Raw genomic sequence first — 20094 nt, forward strand, 5'->3', positions numbered from 1 at the left:
CAGGACTCAGTACTGGGACTTGTATTATTTATTCTTTATATTATTGAAATTGTCAGTGATTGCAGGGTAATTTTCAGTTCTTTGCAGATGTGAAGCTGGGAAGGGTTATTAGAAATAGTGCAGATGTGGCAGCCCTGCAAGAGGATTTGAATAAATTAGACAGATGGACGAATGAATGGGGATTTCGGCTTAATGCAGCAAAATGTAAAGTCTTGAAGTTTGGGATACATCGATGGAGGCTGCATACTCTGTTGGAGGAGCTGTACTTTAGGAAGTAAGTTAGACAAGAGATCTGGTCATGATTATTCATTGAAAACTGAAATTCATGTAGCATATTGCAGTGGTGCTGAAGTTAATCCAGGATTGCTGCAATACTAAGAAGGACTCTGACCTGCAGAGATAAAAAGAGTTATCACTCTGTTGTATAAGACCCTGATCAGACTACACTTAGATTATTCTCAAATTTGGTCCTCAGGATTTCAAGCAGATAAATTAACTTTGGAAAGGGTACAGAGGCAGATAACAAAAATGATTTCATTACTGTTACGATGTTAGTTATGAGAATTGGCTGAGGGAATGTGAACTACAGAGTTTGTTATAGATTGAGACTTTTAAACTGTTGAGAGGTAGTTTAGTTACAAGATTGACACTGGAGAGTTCTTTTGCTTGGTGGAACAGCAGGAAAGAGCAATGATAAGGGGCCATCCCTAGAAGTTACGAAAGGAAGCTGTGAGCAAGAGGGTGAGGAGTGTTTTTTTTGTATGGAGGGTGGTTGAACCGTGGAATGCATTGCCTGATAGAGTGGTGAGAGCAAGAACGGTCGATGAGTTCAACGAGTGATATGATAGACTTTGTGTTTCCTATGAAGGACCTCCCACAATGAGTCTTTTGACTCCATGGAGGCCTGAATAATAATAATAATCCACTGTAATCCCTGTCACCCTCACATCTCTAATTTCATTGACTACTTGCAAATTCTAATTAATATGATAGCCTGCCTGTAATGTCTTCTATCCAAAATGCAAAATCTTACACTTGGCAACAATGAATTGATGTTCATTGTAATTTGACCACATAACCAGTCTTGAAATCAATAGATAAAGCAGTTATTTCCCTGCTTACTCTTTCCAACCTAGCGTCATTAGCATATAATTTGATATCTCTCTCTAGACCAGTGTTTTCCAAAATTTAATTGCCCAGATATCCCTTTTAAAATGTTAGTAACACCAGTTACTAACATTTTAAAAGAGATCCATACTGGCAGTCATTTATTAGGTGGCTTCCTTCAAGGTAGTGTAGGAGTTGGGAATTGATTTTTTTCATTAATTTAGACAGGATTGAACTGAACGAGATATGACTGTATTTGGATGGCAGCAACTTGTCACCCTCTTGGGAATGGGTTTGAATATAGGCCAATTTCAAGGCTGTGGGATAGATACCAATGGAGTAAGAGAGTAATATGATACACTACATGCAGCTTCTTCAACCCAGCATGCATAACATTACATTTTCCAACATTAAATTGACAATCGTTATTCTTTGCCCACAATGCCAATTGGTCCCTTGCAGCTGCAAATTGTCCTACTTTGGCCAAACAGGCAGAACAACAAATATCAGGATTTCAGAACACAGACTACATCCGGTTTCACCAGTACAGCCGCTCTGGGCTGGCAGACCATGCCTTAGATACCTACCATAGAATTCGTTGGAAGAAAACAAAAATAATACACTGCAGCAAGTTTAAATACGAAAGATTATTCAAGGAATCATCATCAGCTCTAAAAAACGTTCCTAACCTCAACAAATTTGGGTGCATGAAACTACCCCAAATTTGGGAGACTTACATTTTGAGAACTTCAGCCAAACTGCCAAGACAACCAAATTAGCCCACCAGAGGGCACCATTAGGACTTTAGGAACAATATTAGTTTCTTGCTTTCTTCCTCAGTTGCCTTTGTTAGTGCCTGCGTGCACATATCATATCTTTATGTTCCTGAAGATGGCAACGTGACGTTGCCGAAATATAGAAGTTATTTATTCAAGTTACCTTTAATTAATATACTTTATATGCGTTGTTAATTCCGTAAACTAATTACCAGTAATGCCAATTGAAGCATAATGGTTGTCAATTTAATGTTGAAAATGTATGGTTAAGCACTTTGGGTTGAAAAGTTTACATATCTATTTATCACATTGATGGTACTGGATTGCAAGGACTAGGGACTTGGGTATAATGGTGGATAGAGAGTCAAAGTTCAGAGGACATACTATAAAAGTTGGTAAAATAGCTCATAGGATTACTTGGATGTTGAAAAATATGCTAACAGATCAAGATAGGGAAGTTATTATCCCTCTCTGTAAGGTTATAATTCATCCTCATCTTAACTACTGTGCACAGATTTGGTCACCTGGCTTTCTTGGGGATTAGGAGGTGGTAGAGAGGATTCAGAGATGAGTGACCAAGCTTGTGACAGGTCTGTGGAAGGTGTATAGCTTACAAAGTATAGTTGATAGGCGGAAAAGAGAGGACCTGATAGAAACTTATAAGATATTAAAGGGGTTTTACAAAATTGACTCGGAGGAAATTTTCAATATATGACAAATAGTGAGAGAACTAGAAATCATCCATGGAAGTTGCATAAGAGTTTGGAGACTAGATTTTTTGCCAGTAAATTATTATAAATTTACTAGTAAAGTTTGTTCACTTTGCTTCCTCTTAATATATTAGGAATATATTCCACCTCTTTCTTAAGCACAGAATTTACAGTTAAAACAAAAAAAGGTATATTGCATTTTGATATTGAATAAATTGTATGAAAAGTTTGAAAAATATGAAAACAAAAAAAAATTGCCCTTTTTTATTTAATTTATAGATTGAAACAATGATTTTTGTCTGAAAAAATGATTCAAAGAAGTATAATACAATTTTTTCCCTCTCTCACAAGGAAAAGTTGGAAAAAAAGTCAAAAAATTATTTCAAAACTCACTCTTTTCCTTGCTACACAAAGTTTTAAAATGTGTTATAGATAAACATTTTATATTGGTTTTATTCGATGATGCCGTAACTGACCATACAGGCTTTGCTCCATTATATGACTAAAATAAATAAATAAATAATATTAAGAATAGTAAGTATATAGCTAAATGGAAAAATTTATTTGTCTTTTGAAATATTTACAGTTTTGAAAGTGGTCAAGGGCTACTTGAAATTTATGATTTGCCATAGTATGATCAGTTACAGACTCACAGAAATATGTAGTTTTGTGTGATTTTGTGATATTTGACAGAATTAATGAAGGATTGAAAAATATAAGATCTCTTAATACATTCATGTGATTTATACTGGAAATTAATTTTGATTTTGAAGTATTTCATTGAAAGTTTTCCACTTGGTCATACTATAAATTAAAGATACCAAGAAATTATATATTTGGTTTAATCCTTTATCCAAGTGTAAGCAAACGAAGTTTGAGCCTGAAGTATTTTCAAGACTGGAGCAACTCGTGTTAAAGGTGGTATGACTTCATATCACCTGCCTTAGTATCCCATAATGCAAAGCACACCACCTTGGGGACATGTATAATGCTATGCATTATGGGAAGGGTCACTACCCAGACTGGTTTCGATCTTTATTGAGGTCTCATCAGTGAGAGCCAGACCCAGAGGTGATACCAAGGTTGAAGTAATGCGGAAGTCATATTTTTATATACAAGTTGCCAAAAGGTGTCACACCTTATTATTATAATACTCTGGATTAGAGATAGTCGTTGAAAGTTTTTCCACTTGGTTATACTATAAATTAAAGATACTATAATATAACCATAGTACATACCATAGTATTTCCACTTGGTTATACTATAAATTAAAGATACTATAGAATAGCCATATTACATACCAATGTATTTCCACTTGGTTATACTATAAATTAAAGATACCATAGTATAACCATAGTATACCATAATATAATCAAGTGGGAAAAACTTTCAATGACTATCTCTAATCCAGAGTATTATAATAATAAGGTGTGACACCTTTTGGCAACTCGTATATAAAAATATGATTTCTGCATTACTTCAACCTTGGTATCACCTCTGGGTCTGGCTTCCACTGATGAGACCTCAATAATAATTATTATTATTATTCGTGACACCTCCAAGGAGTCCGAAGACTCATCATGGGAGGACACCTATTGTACAACTTTCTGTCTCCTCCACTAACCGAATGTCTACTACCAATCATCCACATCAGCACCATCTACTGGCCACTACCACAGCTAGTATTTTTTTTCTGTAAATTGCGTGTGTTCTGAAGGGCCAATTTGAATGTATGCATGATGAAAAACCCGAGTTTCCGTGAGAAAAACCCTGCTACCTCTGTATGAGATCGGCTAACTCGATATCAATAATATCAATAAAGGTCGAAACTGGTCTGGGTAGTGACCCTTCCCATAATGCATAGCATTATACATGTTTGCAAGGAAATGTGTTTTGTATTATGGGATACTAAAGCAAGTGATGTGAAGTCACACCTTTAACATGAGTTGCCCCAGTCCTGAAAATACTTCAGGTGCAAACTTTGTTTGCTTACACTTGGATAAATGATTAAACCAAGTATATAACTTCTTGGTATTCTTAATTTCTTTTGAAGTACTTTTTGTGATTTTATGAGAAAAAATTTCATGCATAACCCCACGAATATTATATGCTGGTCTGATTGGCCGAGTGGATAGCGTATCCAATCTCCAGCCAAAAGGCTGCGGGTTCGAATCCCACTGTGGGCATGGATGTGTGTGATTGTCTGTGGAAATACCAATGATGGTCAGCAGTAGATGCCGTTGGTGTAGTTGCAGTCAGTTGGTGATTGAATGGTGGAGACGGAGTTGTAGAGCAGGTGCCATCCCTCGATGAATTCTTGGACTCCCTGGAGGTGTCGAATAATAATAATACTATTATTTTTATTATTATTATTCCGCGCAACTCCAAGGAGTCGACAGATTCATCGAGGGAGGCCCTAACATCATGTCAGGAACAACTATTCGACATTCACACAGTACCTGTCATACCTCACCTTGAACTCATTCACGATCATAGCACCCACAATAGACTCTTGCAGCTTATTCCACTCATTCACTACTCTCCAAGTAAAAAACCTAGCTCTAACACCTCTGCTAACCACATTCTTGCCCAGCTTCCATGTATGGTCCTTAGTCTTCCCACCACCAGTCCTATTCTCAAAAATATCTTCTGGATTAATCTTATAGAAATCCTTCAGTAATTTGAATGTCTCAATCATATCACCCCTTTGCTGCCTATCGACCAATTTTTGCAATCCACAAATCTTCAACTTGTTCTCATAAGGTTCATTCCACAGACCTGCTATCATCTTAGTCACTCGTCTCTGGATCCTCTCCACCTCCTCCCCATCAAGAAGAATCCCTGGCGCCCATATCTCAGCACAGTAGTCTAGATATGGTCTTATCAAGGCTCGATACAGAGGAACAATAACTTGTTAAAGTATTTTTCAGAAGCCAAGTGATTTGACTCCCAAATCCCTGGCCTCATCAATCTCCTGGAGTACTGTTCCACTAATGTGATATATTGCTGCTAATCTTTTCACCCCAAAATGCATAACCTTACACTTTGCCACATTAAATTGACATTCATTTGCCCTAGCCAAGTCCTCCAAACTATCCAAATCATCCTGCAAAATCCTGTGCACTCACAGTTGCTCTACCCAACTTTGCATCATCAGCAAACAAGTGAGCACTTCCTCTCAGATCCTTTCCTATATCATTGATGAACAAATTGACAAGTAGTGGTCCAAGAACAGAACCCTGCGGCACACCACTAATCACAAGCCGTCTTTTGGGCTCAACTCCTGAATAAACTACTCTCTGATATCTTTCCATCAACCACCCTCCTATCCATCTCACCAACCCTATATCCATCCCCATATGCTCCAGTTTACTGATTAGAGTTCCATGTGGTATCCTGTCAAAGGCCTTGGCAAGGTCCAGTAGAATCACTGTAAACCCATTACCCTTATCCAGTTCAGCTGTCACTGTATTATAAAATGTGAGCAAGTTACTGAGGCATGATCTACCCTTCACAAAACCATGTTGTCCCCCATACAATATCCCATTTTCATCTATCCAATTCTGTATTCTTTTCTTGACTAATTTCTCTAAGACCTTGACAACGATTCCTGATATGCTGATCAATCAGTAATTTACAACAGCAGTCTTGGAACCTCCTTTATACATTAGAACTATTTTCCCCTCTTTCCACCCCCTCGGGACTAACCCAGACCCGAGACTCAAATTAAACAAAATGGTCAAGGGTACTGACAATTCTTTAGCTGCTTCTCGTACAACACGAGCTGGTATAAAATCCAATCCCACAGATGTATTGACATTGAGGCTATGCAATAGACTACTCACCTCCACTTCATTCACCACAATTCCCATATAATCTACTGGTTCATTCATTTCTGCAATGTCACCACCTGGATGATATATTCCTGCAAAGTGCTCGCTCAGTCACTCAACTATGTCAACTGACTCAGTTACCTCCCTACCATCGGCATTCTTTAAAATCATTCTGCCATATACATTTTTTCTTTTACTTGCTACATATCGAAAAAACTGTTTAGGACTCTCTTTAGCCTGCATGGCCAATGTTCTTTCATAATCATTTATTGCTTTTCTTACCACACTCGTTACCCTTCTGGCCTGCGCTTTATACCGTTCATGTGCCTGCCGGTCACCTTTCTCTTTAAATTCCCTCCATAGTTGTTTCTTTTTTTGCAGCTCAAGCTTAATGGTGTTATTCATACATTTAACCCCTACTTGATTTATTATTCGGACTCTAAATATATAGTCAGCCATTTCTTCATTCAAACACTTCTTAACTACCTCCAATGCACTATCAACTTCTAGTCCTTGCAGTTGTACATGCCATGGCACTGAACCAATCGAACTCCTAAGCTTGTCATACTTACCATCCCGAAAATTCCACATGAACCCTGTCTTAATTGAAAATTCCACACCTTTAGCCACCTCCCAAGTCAAGACTCTATGATCACTCTCACCAATTGGTGGCGATATGATCATATTGGTTACAGCCAAATCCTCAGATGCAATTACTAGGTCAAGCACTCTCTGACCCCTAGTATTTTCCATTACATGCTGTCGCAGATAGTTATCCCTTAGTAACTGCATAAAATCCAATTCCCTCCTCCTGTGTGTCCTCTTCTCATTCCAATGCTACCATAGTTGAAATATCCCATAATAATTACCCTCCTTCCACTCATTTCTTCTATTTGCTTGTGCATACTATCTCCACCATCTTTTCCATCACCTGGTCTATAGCAGTACCCAATTGTATATTTTGTTCTGCTAGCCACAATCTCACACCAAATGGCCTCAAATATGCTCTTTTCTCAATCCTGCAATTCAACTTCTATTCTCCTTGGCTGCAGCTCATCAGCTATCATCAACAATACTCCTCTTCCCATTTTATTCTCCCTGTCATTCCTGAACACATTATACCCATCACATTCAATCCAACTAGCTATGTCATCTACAGTCAGCCATGTTTCACAATTACCAATAACTTGTGGTCAGGAAGTGCAAACCAGCTCCAAAAATTCTTCCTTCTTGTTCCAAATACTCCTAGCATTAGTGTACATGAATTGCAGAATCCCCATTAGCCCCATCCCTACCTTGATGCCTTATACTAACTATCCTATTCTGATTTGTTGTCCTTATTTGCCCAGGCATATTATACTCATTCATACACTCAACTGCCTCCCTAAGGTCTGCATATCTAGTCCCCCTCTCCCTTAATAAATCTAGTTTCCCTGATTCTGCACATCCACTTTATTCAACAACACTTTTCCAAGCTTCCTTACACTGAATTCATTCAAATGCAAACCATCCATATTATATAGATCCTTTTGCCCATCCAACTCACTCCACACGTCCACAAATTCCACACCACTCGTCATGCATAACTCACGCATAAAGTCATTTGCAATTATGGCCCTCCTTCTAAACACTTCACTGTGATACCATGGCAAAAGGTTAATCATCCTAATTCTCTCACTCTTTGCTTTTGCTACCACAAACAATTCATTTAGGTCCTCTATCATTTCCATTTTATCTCCTTTCAAATCATTCGTACCTGCCACAACTATCATTTCTTTCATCCTTTCCTTTTGCTATCTAATCGACTCACATCCTTGATGGTCACACCAGGTTGGTACGATTTTGTCAAATCCTCTACTAACACACCTTGTACTAACGAATCTCCATACAGCACTCACTCCTTCATCTTGTTTATGTTCACAATCATACTCTTATTTTTCCTATCATACTTTTTATTATTGGCTGGTACACTTGGTAGACATTTGTGCATACACTCCAGCTTCCGCTTTGCACTATGTATCGCTCCACTCAACAATGCGATCTCACTCATTGCATCTATCTCATCTTTTTTATTATCTGGTAAGCCATTAATTTGCTCTGTATTAATACCATCATTCACACTTTCTACATTCACGCCCACACAGTTCTCTGTGTGAGCGTGAATGTAGAAAGTGTGAATGATGGTATTAATTTCATATCGTATCATAACTCACGACCTGAAATACATTTTGATTCCTCATTTTCCTTACATTTTCTACACACATCCATTATCATCATCTAACCATACTCCAACTGCTCTCCGCAAAACGTACATTTCACAGATGGTACACTGGATAATCTCCTTTATATTACAGTTATTGAACAAAGATGGGGAACCATTATTACTAGCCGGCATTTTCCTTCTTACGGGAGCCATGTGCTCGCTTCTATCGTATTATATAAAATTAATAATTGAAACACCAAAAACACACAAACAGACACACTAAGATATGCAAAGCAAACCAAACTACGTAATATTCAAGCAAAATTGTCAATGATAACTTAAAGACACTTATCTTATCAGGAGCTCTCAACAAACACCACGAATCACTCTAGCGGCAACCAAGCATAATCCCGCATATTGGTGGGATTATGCTTGAAGCAACTAATAAGGCTAGGGAACTTTGAATTTCATTAGACAGGAAGTTGAAGTTCAAGGATCATATAGCAAAAAATGTACATACAACTCAGAGAATAATGGCAATGCTGAAACAAACCATGACATGTAAAGATAGTAATCCTACAAGTTATACATGAATAATTTAAATAATTTTTATTTATGTATTTTATTATTTTATTTTTTAAAAAAGGGATATTCCTAAACAAAAATAGGCCAAAATAGCCAAAAAAATTAATAATTTTATTTTTTTATAGGGTATTAACTGTGAAGCTGATGTAAATGAGTGTGCGCGTTTCATAGGTACTGATCTTGGCTGTCAGAATGGTGCAACTTGTTATAACACCGATGGAAGTTATAGGTAGAGAGATTTTTTTGATGAATTCTATCTCTTAATATGGTCAAATGTAATATTTACTCTTTTTTAAATGTTGTTAATTTTTACTAGTAAGAAAAAAATAACTTATATCAAGGAGATTAAATTTTTATTAAGTTTAATAAAAAACTTTATTAAATCTACAAATGCTCCGTTTCTTGCACTGACAGGTGCAAGAAACACCACAAAACAGGCACACTTCACTAGGAATGTGTGCCTGTTTTTCATAAAATAAACAGCTGGAGATGTAAAATGCATTGGAATAAGCAATAAACAAAGATTAAAATCGATGAAAAATTGAAAACAATGAATACTTGAAGCAGGGTGTGCTAGCTTGTTGAATACCACACATGGTGTGTATTATAACCAAGATCCATAAATGTAAGAATGTTAATGAAACGACACCAAACTTGGTGTCGTTTCATTAATAAATTACCATTTATTAATGAAACCATTGGCATGTCTTATGAACTATTGGCATGGAAACGAGGATGGCTGACTGACAGATATGAAAAACTGGTATATGGGGAATGTAAATATTCAAGATTCAAAGTAACCAGTGCCTCAAGGATCATTCCTTGGTTCATTGTTATTCATTCTGTACATTAATGACATTGGGAAAGATTTGACATGTGATATACAGCTATTTGGTGATGATGCAAAGATAGGTAGGGTAATAAGGAGTGCAGTTGATATTATTAAGAGAGACCTCCAGGGAGTCAGAGACTCATCAAGGGAGGCCACATACTACACACACCAGCTATCATACTTATTCTTGAATTCATTCACACTGCTTGCACTCACAACATCCAATCCATTCCAATCATGCACCACCCTCTGAGAGAAAAATCTAGCCCTCACACTCTTCTTGTCGGCCTTCCTTGGAAGCTGAGAATTCACCTTCCAATTTATGTATGATCCTTTCAGAAGTTTGTTTTGTAAGTCTCAATCATATCAGCCCTCTTTCACCTGTTTGCTAGTGTCTACAGTCTACAAATTCTCAATCTGTCTTCATAAGCAGAATTCTACAATCCTGACATCATTTTTAACACTCTGATTTGCACTCTCTCCAATATATCAGAATCACGATAGTCCAAGTGAGGTCTTATCAAGGCCTTGTAAAGAGGCAAAATAACATCCTTATTTAATTAAGGGATATTACATCCCATATTGTTTCTTAGCCAAATATAGAAACTATATAAAGTTCAGCAATTCAAAGCGTAAGCAAATACCTGGATAGTGCAGCACCTGACCCATTTGATAGTGCAAACTGAGGCAACTCATAGTAAGGGTGGAGCAAGCTCCGATCATTATTCTTGGTATTTACCTATAATGTGAACTTAGCTCCTAGGAGCTGTATTATGAGAGAAGGTCACTACCCAGACCAGTTTCAACCTTTATTGAGGTCTCATCAGGGAGTAGGTAAGAAACAATATGGGATGTAATATCCCTTAACTTAAATAAGTTCATGTTGCCGAATTGAAGCCTTTGGCTCTTCATATAATTAGTAACATCTTTATCTTTACATGTGAACATTCAGCATTGCAATTATCTTTTGAGTTGTATTTGCAATCTTTGCCACATGGCCCCTAAACTTCAACTTCCTGTTTATTAATACTCCAAGAACCCTAGCCTCATCAGTTTCTTCTAGCCTAATCCCACCAATATAATATGACATTGGATATCTAATCATACTGAAGTGAATGACTTTACATTTACTCACATTGAACTGACACCCATTTTTCCATGCCCACAGTTCCAGCCTATTCAAATCATTCTGCAAGTGCTGCATATCAGCAGCATTCCTGATTACCCTACCTTTGCATCATCAGCAAATAACTATATGTCACTTGTCAAATCCTTCCCAATATCATTAACGTACAGATTGAATAACAGTGGACCAAGCACTGATCCTTGTGGTACACCACTTGTTATCTTAAACCTTGCAGACTCAGATCCCCCGTATACCACTTTTTGATATCTGTCAGTCAGCCATCCTCTTATCCATGCTAATATTGTATAACCCATTTTTTCCAATTTATGCATGCTGTATTCTGTCAAAAGCTTTAGCAAAATCCAAAAGTATCATGGTGTATCCATTCCCCTTGTCTAGTTCAGTGGTAACACTGTTATAGAATGGGAGCAAGTTGCTAAGACATGTTGTTCCCTTACTAAACCAATGTTGTTCATTGCAAAGTAGAGATTCACTGTGAACCTATTTCTGAATGCGAGCCCTAACCAATTTTTCCCAAATCTTCACCACCACTCCTGAGATACTAATTGGTCGATAGTTGGATACATTGGTCTTTGCACCACTCTTGTGCAATGGAATTACCATACATTCCTTCCATTCCTGTGGGATATTTCCTGTTCTGAGATGCATATTAAACAGCCTGGTCAAAGAATGGGCAGTTCAACTGAACACTCTTTTACCACACGTGCTGATATCCAATCAGTCCATATTACTGAATTCTTATTCATTTTGTGCAACAGCTCTAAAACCTCGGCCTCACACACCTGCATTTGTTCATCTAGTGAAGAGGTAACAGTGAGCTTAATGTTGCTTTCACCAAGTTGATAGCTTTTAGCAAAATGGGCACTCATTAACTGAACAACCTCTTCTGCATCTGTAATCCTCATGCCATCTGGATTTATAAGAGTTATTCTTTCATTTTCATTCTTTCTTTTCTTGCAGCATATCAATAGAATTCTTGTAGATTGTCTTTAGCACGCAGACCCAATTTCTTTTCATATTCAGACTTTGCTTTATGTACAACAGTTGTGACTATTCTAGTATAGCTGCATCTAGTATTCTAGTATAGCTGCTTATAACGTTCATAACTGACATTATCCTTATGCAAATGGTATTTCTTCCACATCGTCCTTTTCTTATGAATTTTTTGCTTAATAAGATTACACATCCATTTGACTCCTACTCTATTTATTTTTCGAACTCTTGGGACACATTCTGATATCGCACATTTATGTATTGTTTAAATGCTTCCCATGCACTGTTGATATTCTTTCCATCCAGCAACTGACCCCATTCCACTGAACTCAGTATACTCCTCAGTTGGTCATAATTTCCTGCTTTGTAGTTCAAAGCAGGAAATTATGACCAAAGTTCCATTCAGAAAAAATAACCTTTTTCTGAATGGAACATTCATAAACTTAGTCACTTCCCAAGTAAATCCCACATGATCTCTGTCACCAACCAGAGTCAGAATAGTTATGTCTCTAACTGAAATGCTCTCTGAGACTATAATCAAATTTAACACTCTTTGACCTCGAGTTACTTCTGTCACATATTGCTTCAGGAAGTTGTCGCGCAACAGCTCAATAAATGCATTTTCATTCTTCTCATGAATTAAAATCATTTCTACTGCAACCCAATCAATATTTGAATAATTAAAGTCTCCCATTATGATTACTCTTTTCGTGCTCATCTTTTCTATTTGGTAATGCAGTTCTTCATCACTAGCAACCGATCCACTAGGTCTGTAACAACACCCCACTATGTAATTGATCTTGTTAATAGGCTGGAATTGTGGGCATGTGAAAATGGCTGTCATTTCAATTTTTATTATTATTATTATTATTATTATTATTATTATTACTATTACGAGTAACTCCAGGGAGTCCTTAGACTCATCGAGGGAGGCCCTAAACATCATGTCCACACAACTATACGACATTCTCACAGTATCTGTCATACTTTGCTTTGAACTCACTCACCATCATAGCACCCACAACAGACTCTGACAGCTTATTCCACAAATTTACCACTCTAAAAGTAAAGAACCCAGCTCTAACACCTTTGCTAACCATACCTTTGCCCCAGCTTCCATAGGTGTCCCCTAGTTCACTCACCACCAGTCCTGATCTCAGAAATATCCTCTGAATTAATTCTATAGAAACCCTTTAGCAATTTGAATGTCTCAATCATATCTCCCGTTTTTCGCCTATCCACTAATTTCTGCAACCTGCAAATCTTCAACCTGTTCTCATAAAGTTCATTCCACAGACCTGCTATCATCTTGTCACTCACCTCTGGATCCTCTCCACCTCCTCCTCATCAAGAAGAAACCTAGGTGACCAAATCCAGGCACAGTAGTCGAGATGCGGTCTTATCAAGGCTTGGTACAGAGGTACAATAACTTGCATGTCTCTGCTCGTCAAAGTATTTTTCAACAAGTAAGTGAGTTGATGAGCTGATTTAGCCACTTTTGCAATGTGTCCCCTAAACTTCATCTCTCTATCCCCCAACACAAGTCCCTGTCCTCATCAATCTCCTGGAGTATAGTTCCACCAATGTGGTATACTGCTGCTAATCTTTTCACCCCAAAATGCATAATCTTACATTTTGTCACATTAAATTGACATCCATTCTCTTTAGCCCAGAACTCCAATCTATCCAAGTCGTCCTGCAAGATTTTAACATCTTTTGCATTCATTATTGCCCTACCAATTTTGCATCATAAGCGAACAAATGAACTATTCCTCTTAGATCCTTCCCTGTGGCACACAGGCCGTCTTTTGGACTCTACTCCTGAATAAACTGCTCTCTGATATCTCTCCATCAACCAACCACCTATCCGTCTCACCAACCTTATATCCATTCCCATATGTTGTAGTTTGCAGATTAGAATTCCATGTGGTATCCTGTCAAATGCCATAGCCAGGTCCAGCAGTATCACTGTAAATCCATCACCCTTATCCAGTTCAGCCGTCACCTTGTTATAAAACTTGAGCAAGTTACTGAGGCATGATCTACCCTTCACAAAGCCATGCTGTCATCCATTCGGTATCTCATTTTCATCAATCCATTCCTGTATTTTTCCCTTGACTACTTTCTCCAATACCTTGACAACGACTCCTGGTATGCTGATCGGTCGGTAATTTGCAACCGTAGTCTTGGATCCTCTTTTATGCGTGGAACTATTTCCCCCTCTTTCCACACCTTCGGGACTAAACCAGATCCGAAACTCAGATTAAACCACATGGTCAAGGGTTGGCACGTAAGACCCATGCCAGTATACCATCCAATCCCACAGATGTATTCACATTAAGGTTCTGTAATAGACTATTCACCTCCACTTCATTCATCACAATTCCCATATAAACTAATGGTTCCTTAATTTTTTCAATGTCACCACCTGGATGATATACTCTTGCAAAGTACTCGCTCAGTAATTTCACTATACCGACTGATTCAGTGAACTCCTTACCATCGTCATTCCTTAAAATCATTCTGCTGTTTGCAGTTTTTTTTTTTGCTTGCAGCATATTGAAAGAACTGTTTGGAAATCTCTTTAGCTTGCATAGCTAGTTTCCTTTCATAATCCGCTTTTGCTTTTTTTTACCACGCTCGTTACCCTCCTGGCCTGCGCTCACCTTTCTTAATGGTGTTTTTCATCCATTTAACCTGTACTTGTTTTACTATTCGGACCCTAGGTATACAATCAGCCATAACCTCTTGTAAATGCTCCTTGACCACTTTCCATGTTCTATCGACATTCAGCCCTTGCAGTTTTACATGCCATGGCACTGATCCAAGTAATCTCCTAAGCTTGTCATATTTGCCAGCAAGGTAATTTCACATATACCCTGTCTTAATCGAAAATTCCACACCTTTAGCCACCTCCCAGGTGGCCACCTTATGATCACTCTTACCAATAGGTGGCAACATGGTCATATTCATTACAGTCAAATTCTCAGATGTTATTTCCAGGTTAAGCACTCTCAAACCCCTAGTATTTTCAATTACATGCTGTCTCAAATAGTTACCCCTTAATAATTGAATAAAATCCAATTCCTTCCTCCTGTGTGTCCTCTTCTCACTCCAATGCTACCATAGTTGAAATCTCCTATAATAATTACCCTCCTTCCACTCATTTCTTCTATTTGCCTGTGCATACTATCTCCACCATCTTTTCCATCACCTGGTCTATAGCAGCACCCAGTTGTATATTTTGTTCTGCTAGCCACAATATCACACCAAATAGCCTCAAATGAGCTCTTTTTACTCTCCTGCAATACAACTTCAATTCTCCATGGCTGCAGTTCATCAGCTATCATCAATAACACTCCTCCCCCCATTTTATTCTCTCTGTCCCTCCTAAACACACTATAACCTACACATTCTATCCCACTAACTATATCATCTTCTGCCAGCTATGTTTCACTAATGCCAATAACCTGTGGCCAGGAAGAGCCAATCAAGGCCGAAAATTCTTCCTTCTTGTTCCTAATACTTCTGGCATTAGTATACATGAAATGCAGAGGTCCCTTTGTCCCACCCCTATCCTGATGCGTTATTCTAACTATTCCATTCCGATTTCTTGTCCTTAGTACTGGCTCAGGTACATTATATACATTCTGACACTCAGCTGTCTCACTGATATCTGCATATCCACTCCCCCCCCCCCTTCCTTGGTAGTTCTAGTTTCCCTGGTGCTGCACATCCATTTTCACTTCATTCATCAATACTTTTTCCAGTCTCAGCACACCAAATCCATTCAAATGCAGGCCATCCATCTTGTATAAATCCTTTTGCCAATCAAACTCATTCCACACGTCCATGAATTCCACACCACACCGTCTGCATAACCTGCACATAAAGTCATTTGCGAATATGGCCATCCTTTTAAACTCCTTTCTGTCGTACCGTGGCGACAGACTCACCATCCTAGCTCTGTCACTCTTTTCTTTCGCTACCTTTAACAATACTTTCAAGTCCTCTCTCATAAAAAATTTATCTCCTTTCAATTTATTTGTACCCACCACAACTATCAATTCTTTCACCCTCTGTTTTTGCGCTCTAATACTCTCACTTACATCCTTAAATTTCGCACCCGGTAAGTACGATTTAGTTAAACTACCATCTATCCTTAATAACAAGTCACCATACAACACTCTTTCCTTAATTTCAGAAACCCTACTCTTACGCTTATTTTTCCTTTCAAGCACTTGTTTATTTCTGTTAGCCGAGGCACTCTGGAAAGAATTTTGCAGGTGCTCCAACTGCTGCTGCTGCACACTGTGTATCACTGCGCCCAACCTAGTGATCTCACTCCCTACAAATAATTTCTAATTTTTTTCATCATTTAAACCATTTTCTCTCTCTGTATAGTTGCTTTAACTCTCTCTTTGATCACTGCTGTCATTGCCATCTTGTACAACATTGCAATCCCTATCAAGCCACTATTTTCACTCGCATTCTGGCTTTCTTCAACCATCTCATGACCTGTCACATACTTAATTCCTCACTTTGCTTACACTTTCTGCACATTCTCCCACCACTATCACTTTCCATCACAACTCCAGCCTCCTTCGAGAATGCATACATCCCACACACATCACATCGGACAAACTCCCTCACATTACAGTTTTTGAACAAAGGCGTCGTATTTTTGGAAGCCATTATCTTATGTTGCATTGGCGCCATATGCTATTCTATGAAACGTATCATTAAAATACCAAGTTAAATAAAACGAAATTTACACCAAAATCACAAACACAACAAGCTACCAAAAATAAACAGTACTACGTTAAGATTTAAACCAATATTCAAATTTTCACTCAAAATTATACTTAGCTTTCGGGCGCTCTCTGAAAACACTACACACCATGTCAATAATAATAATAATGCCACACTTCGTGCTCTGGATTTTTGTTTCCAAGGTAGAGCCCTGGCACTATTTCTTTTAGGACTACATCCCTGCTCCCGTCATGACGAGAATTGAACTTAGGCCATTTCCAATCGAAGGGCACAACGTACCGTCGTTCTTCCAATTGCGATACAGTGTCTGTTCTCAAACTGATCCACTAGGTCTGTAACAACACCCCACTATGTAAAGGCTGGAATTGTGGGCATGCGAAAATGACTGTCATTTCAATTTTAATAAATGTAAAGTCATGCACCTTGGTGTGATTAGATATCCAGTGTCTTGTTATATTGTGGGATTATGATTGAAGAAATTGATGAGGCTAGGGATCTTTGAGTAATGTAACATCATGCATTTTGGTGTGATTAGATATCCAATGTCGTGTTATATTGTGGCATTATGCTTGAAGAAACTGATGAGGTAAGGGAACTTTGAGTTTTAGTAGATAGGAAGTTGAAATTTCAAGGGCCATGTAGCAAAGATCACAAATACAACTCAAAAGATAATTGCAATGCTGAAATGAACTTTGACATGTAAAGATAAGGATGTCATTTTGCCTCTTTGCAAGGCCTTGATAACAGCTCACTTAGACTTGGTCTTGTCTTTTGGTTTCTGTGGTGCTTCTGATACAATGGAGAGAGAGAGAGAAAGTTCAAAGGGAAGTGTCAGAAATGATATCGGGATTGTGGAATGCAGATTATGAAGACAGATTAAGAATTTGTAGACTGCAGACACTACCCAACAGGAGAAAGAGGGGTGATATGATTGAGACTTACAAACTTCTGAAAGGGTTGTATGGAAATTCACTAGATGAAATTTATCATTTTATAGAGGGTGGGGTAATGGACAAGAGGGTATCCATCGAAGTTGAGAATGAATGCTGTCAAAACGGGAGTTAGGGCTAGTTTCCTCTCATAGAGAAATTAGCCCTAGTGTGTGATTAGAATGGATTGTTGTGTGTTCAAGTAGTGTGAATGAATTCAAGAACAGATATGATAGATGATGCAAATAGTATGGCCTCCCTTGATGAGCTACTGATTCCCTTAAGGTCTCTCTTAATAATAATAATAATAATAATAATGCTTTAATTCATACTACTTTCATTTGGAATGTTTAGCATTTCAAGAATCAACTTTCAATTTTCTAAAATAATAGTAATGTTCAATATATGGTATTTCTGTTTTTTTGTCAAAGTAACAAATGATCCTCTTTGGTTATATAAAAACGTTTTCTATATTTTCCTTTCTTTTTGGAATTTTTAAAAGTTCTGATGTGCAGATTTCTCTGAAATGTCCTTTGATCAACATAACAAATGTTGTATGAACATTTTGGAAAAGTCTGTAAGAGATCACATAAAAAAATGACTTGACAGAGAATCTATATTTTTCAGTGAACAGAATGAGTTTACTAAGGGAAGGCAATTTTTAAGTCACTTGCTCACGTTTTACATTAATGTGGTGGTTAAGATAGATCAAGGTGCAGTGGATACTTTTGGACTTTGCTTTTGACAGGATTTAGCATGGAAGGCAGTTTCATAAATTGTAGGATATGGTATTAGATCATAAAGAATTAGCATGGATAAGAAGATGACTGACTGACAAATATCAAAAAGTAGGTATATGAAGAGTTGTTATTTTGCAAGATTTAAGGTAACAGGTAGTGCACTCATACCTCAAGGATCATTCTCTGGTCCATTGTTATTCAGTCTTTACATTAATGACACTGGGAAGGATTTAAGAGGAGATATACAGCTATTTTCTGATGATGCAAAGATAGGCAGCATAATCACAAATGCATACAATACTTGCAAAATGATTTGAATAAGCTGGGATTGTGGGCATTTGAAAATTGTTATTATTATATATTATTATTAACATTTAACCACCATTGAGTCAGAGACTCATTGTGGGAGGTATGCACTATTACACATAACGCTCATCCAACCATGCCTTGAACTGAATCAATGTGAGACATTCACAGCATACTCAGGCAATCAGGCAATATATTTCACTCACCAACCACTTTCAATGCAAAGAACCTTCTCCTCACTCCTCTGTTCACACCTTCCTTATACAGTTTCCATGGATGGCCTCTTGTTTCCCCCCCCCCCTCCTCCTCATGTTCACAAAGCTTTGAAATTTACATTCTTTCAGTCAGTCTTCATACTGACCGAAAGAATCAGTCAGTATGAAGTTAGAAGTCAGTTTTCCAATCAGTCAATACAAATATGATAATTCCTACAGGAATTATCATATTCGGCAGAAGCTCTACAGAGTCACAATATAAGTATTATAAGGGCAAACTTGACATTCCAAAGACCACTAACCAGCTTTGTGAATCCTCTCTCTCATCCCTTTCTAACATATCTTCATTACCAAGAAAACCTTGTGACCAAATCTGTTCACAATTATCCATATGAGACCTGATCAAAGCTTTATAAAATGGCATAATAAATTCTTAATAATAACATTCCTGCATGTCAGGATCCTTTGCATTGTTGCCATTATCCAATGTAATGTCTTCACAATTTATGCAATGTGGCCCAGTATTTCAGGACCTTGTCCACCAGCATGCCGAGATCTCTCATCTCCTCTGTGTCCTTAAAAGTTTCTCCACCAAGTGTATACTTTGCATCCCATTGTTGTTTACCAAATTTCAAAACCTTACACTTTGCAATATTGAAATGACAAGGTATCTTCACTTACCTGCCTATTCAAGTCTGCCTGTAAAGTCATAACATCTGATTGTCTCTATATTGTTCTCTCCAGTTTTACTTCATCTGCAGACAGCTGCATATCACAAGTTTTTTATTTAATAAGGTCAAAGCATCTTGTGGCAAATTGTATAGGTAAAATTTATAAGTTCTTCATTACTTCAACCTTGGTATCTCATGGTCTTGCTCCCACTGACAAGACCTCAGTAAAGGTTGAAACCGGTCTGGGTGGTGGCCCTTCCCTTAATGCATAGCA

General features: G+C 37.8%; 1 protein-coding gene across 1 annotated transcript in view; it reads left to right on the forward strand.

Moving 5' to 3' along the window:
• The window catches only part of Cubn (Cubilin), a 2223842-nt gene that overhangs the window by 269604 nt on the left and 1934144 nt on the right, over positions 1–20094 (forward strand). Inside the window, exon 8 of the mRNA XM_090396294.1 lies at positions 9340–9443. Coding sequence (XP_090252420.1) covers positions 9340–9443 — 104 coding nt within the window. The remainder of the gene's footprint in view (positions 1–9339; positions 9444–20094) is intronic.

The sequence above is a fragment of the Typopeltis vanoorti genome, chromosome 8 (assembly GCF_054136105.1).
Source record: "Typopeltis vanoorti isolate ZY-2024b chromosome 8, IOZ_Tvanoo_1.0, whole genome shotgun sequence".
Taxonomy (NCBI): domain Eukaryota; kingdom Metazoa; phylum Arthropoda; class Arachnida; order Uropygi; family Thelyphonidae; genus Typopeltis; species Typopeltis vanoorti.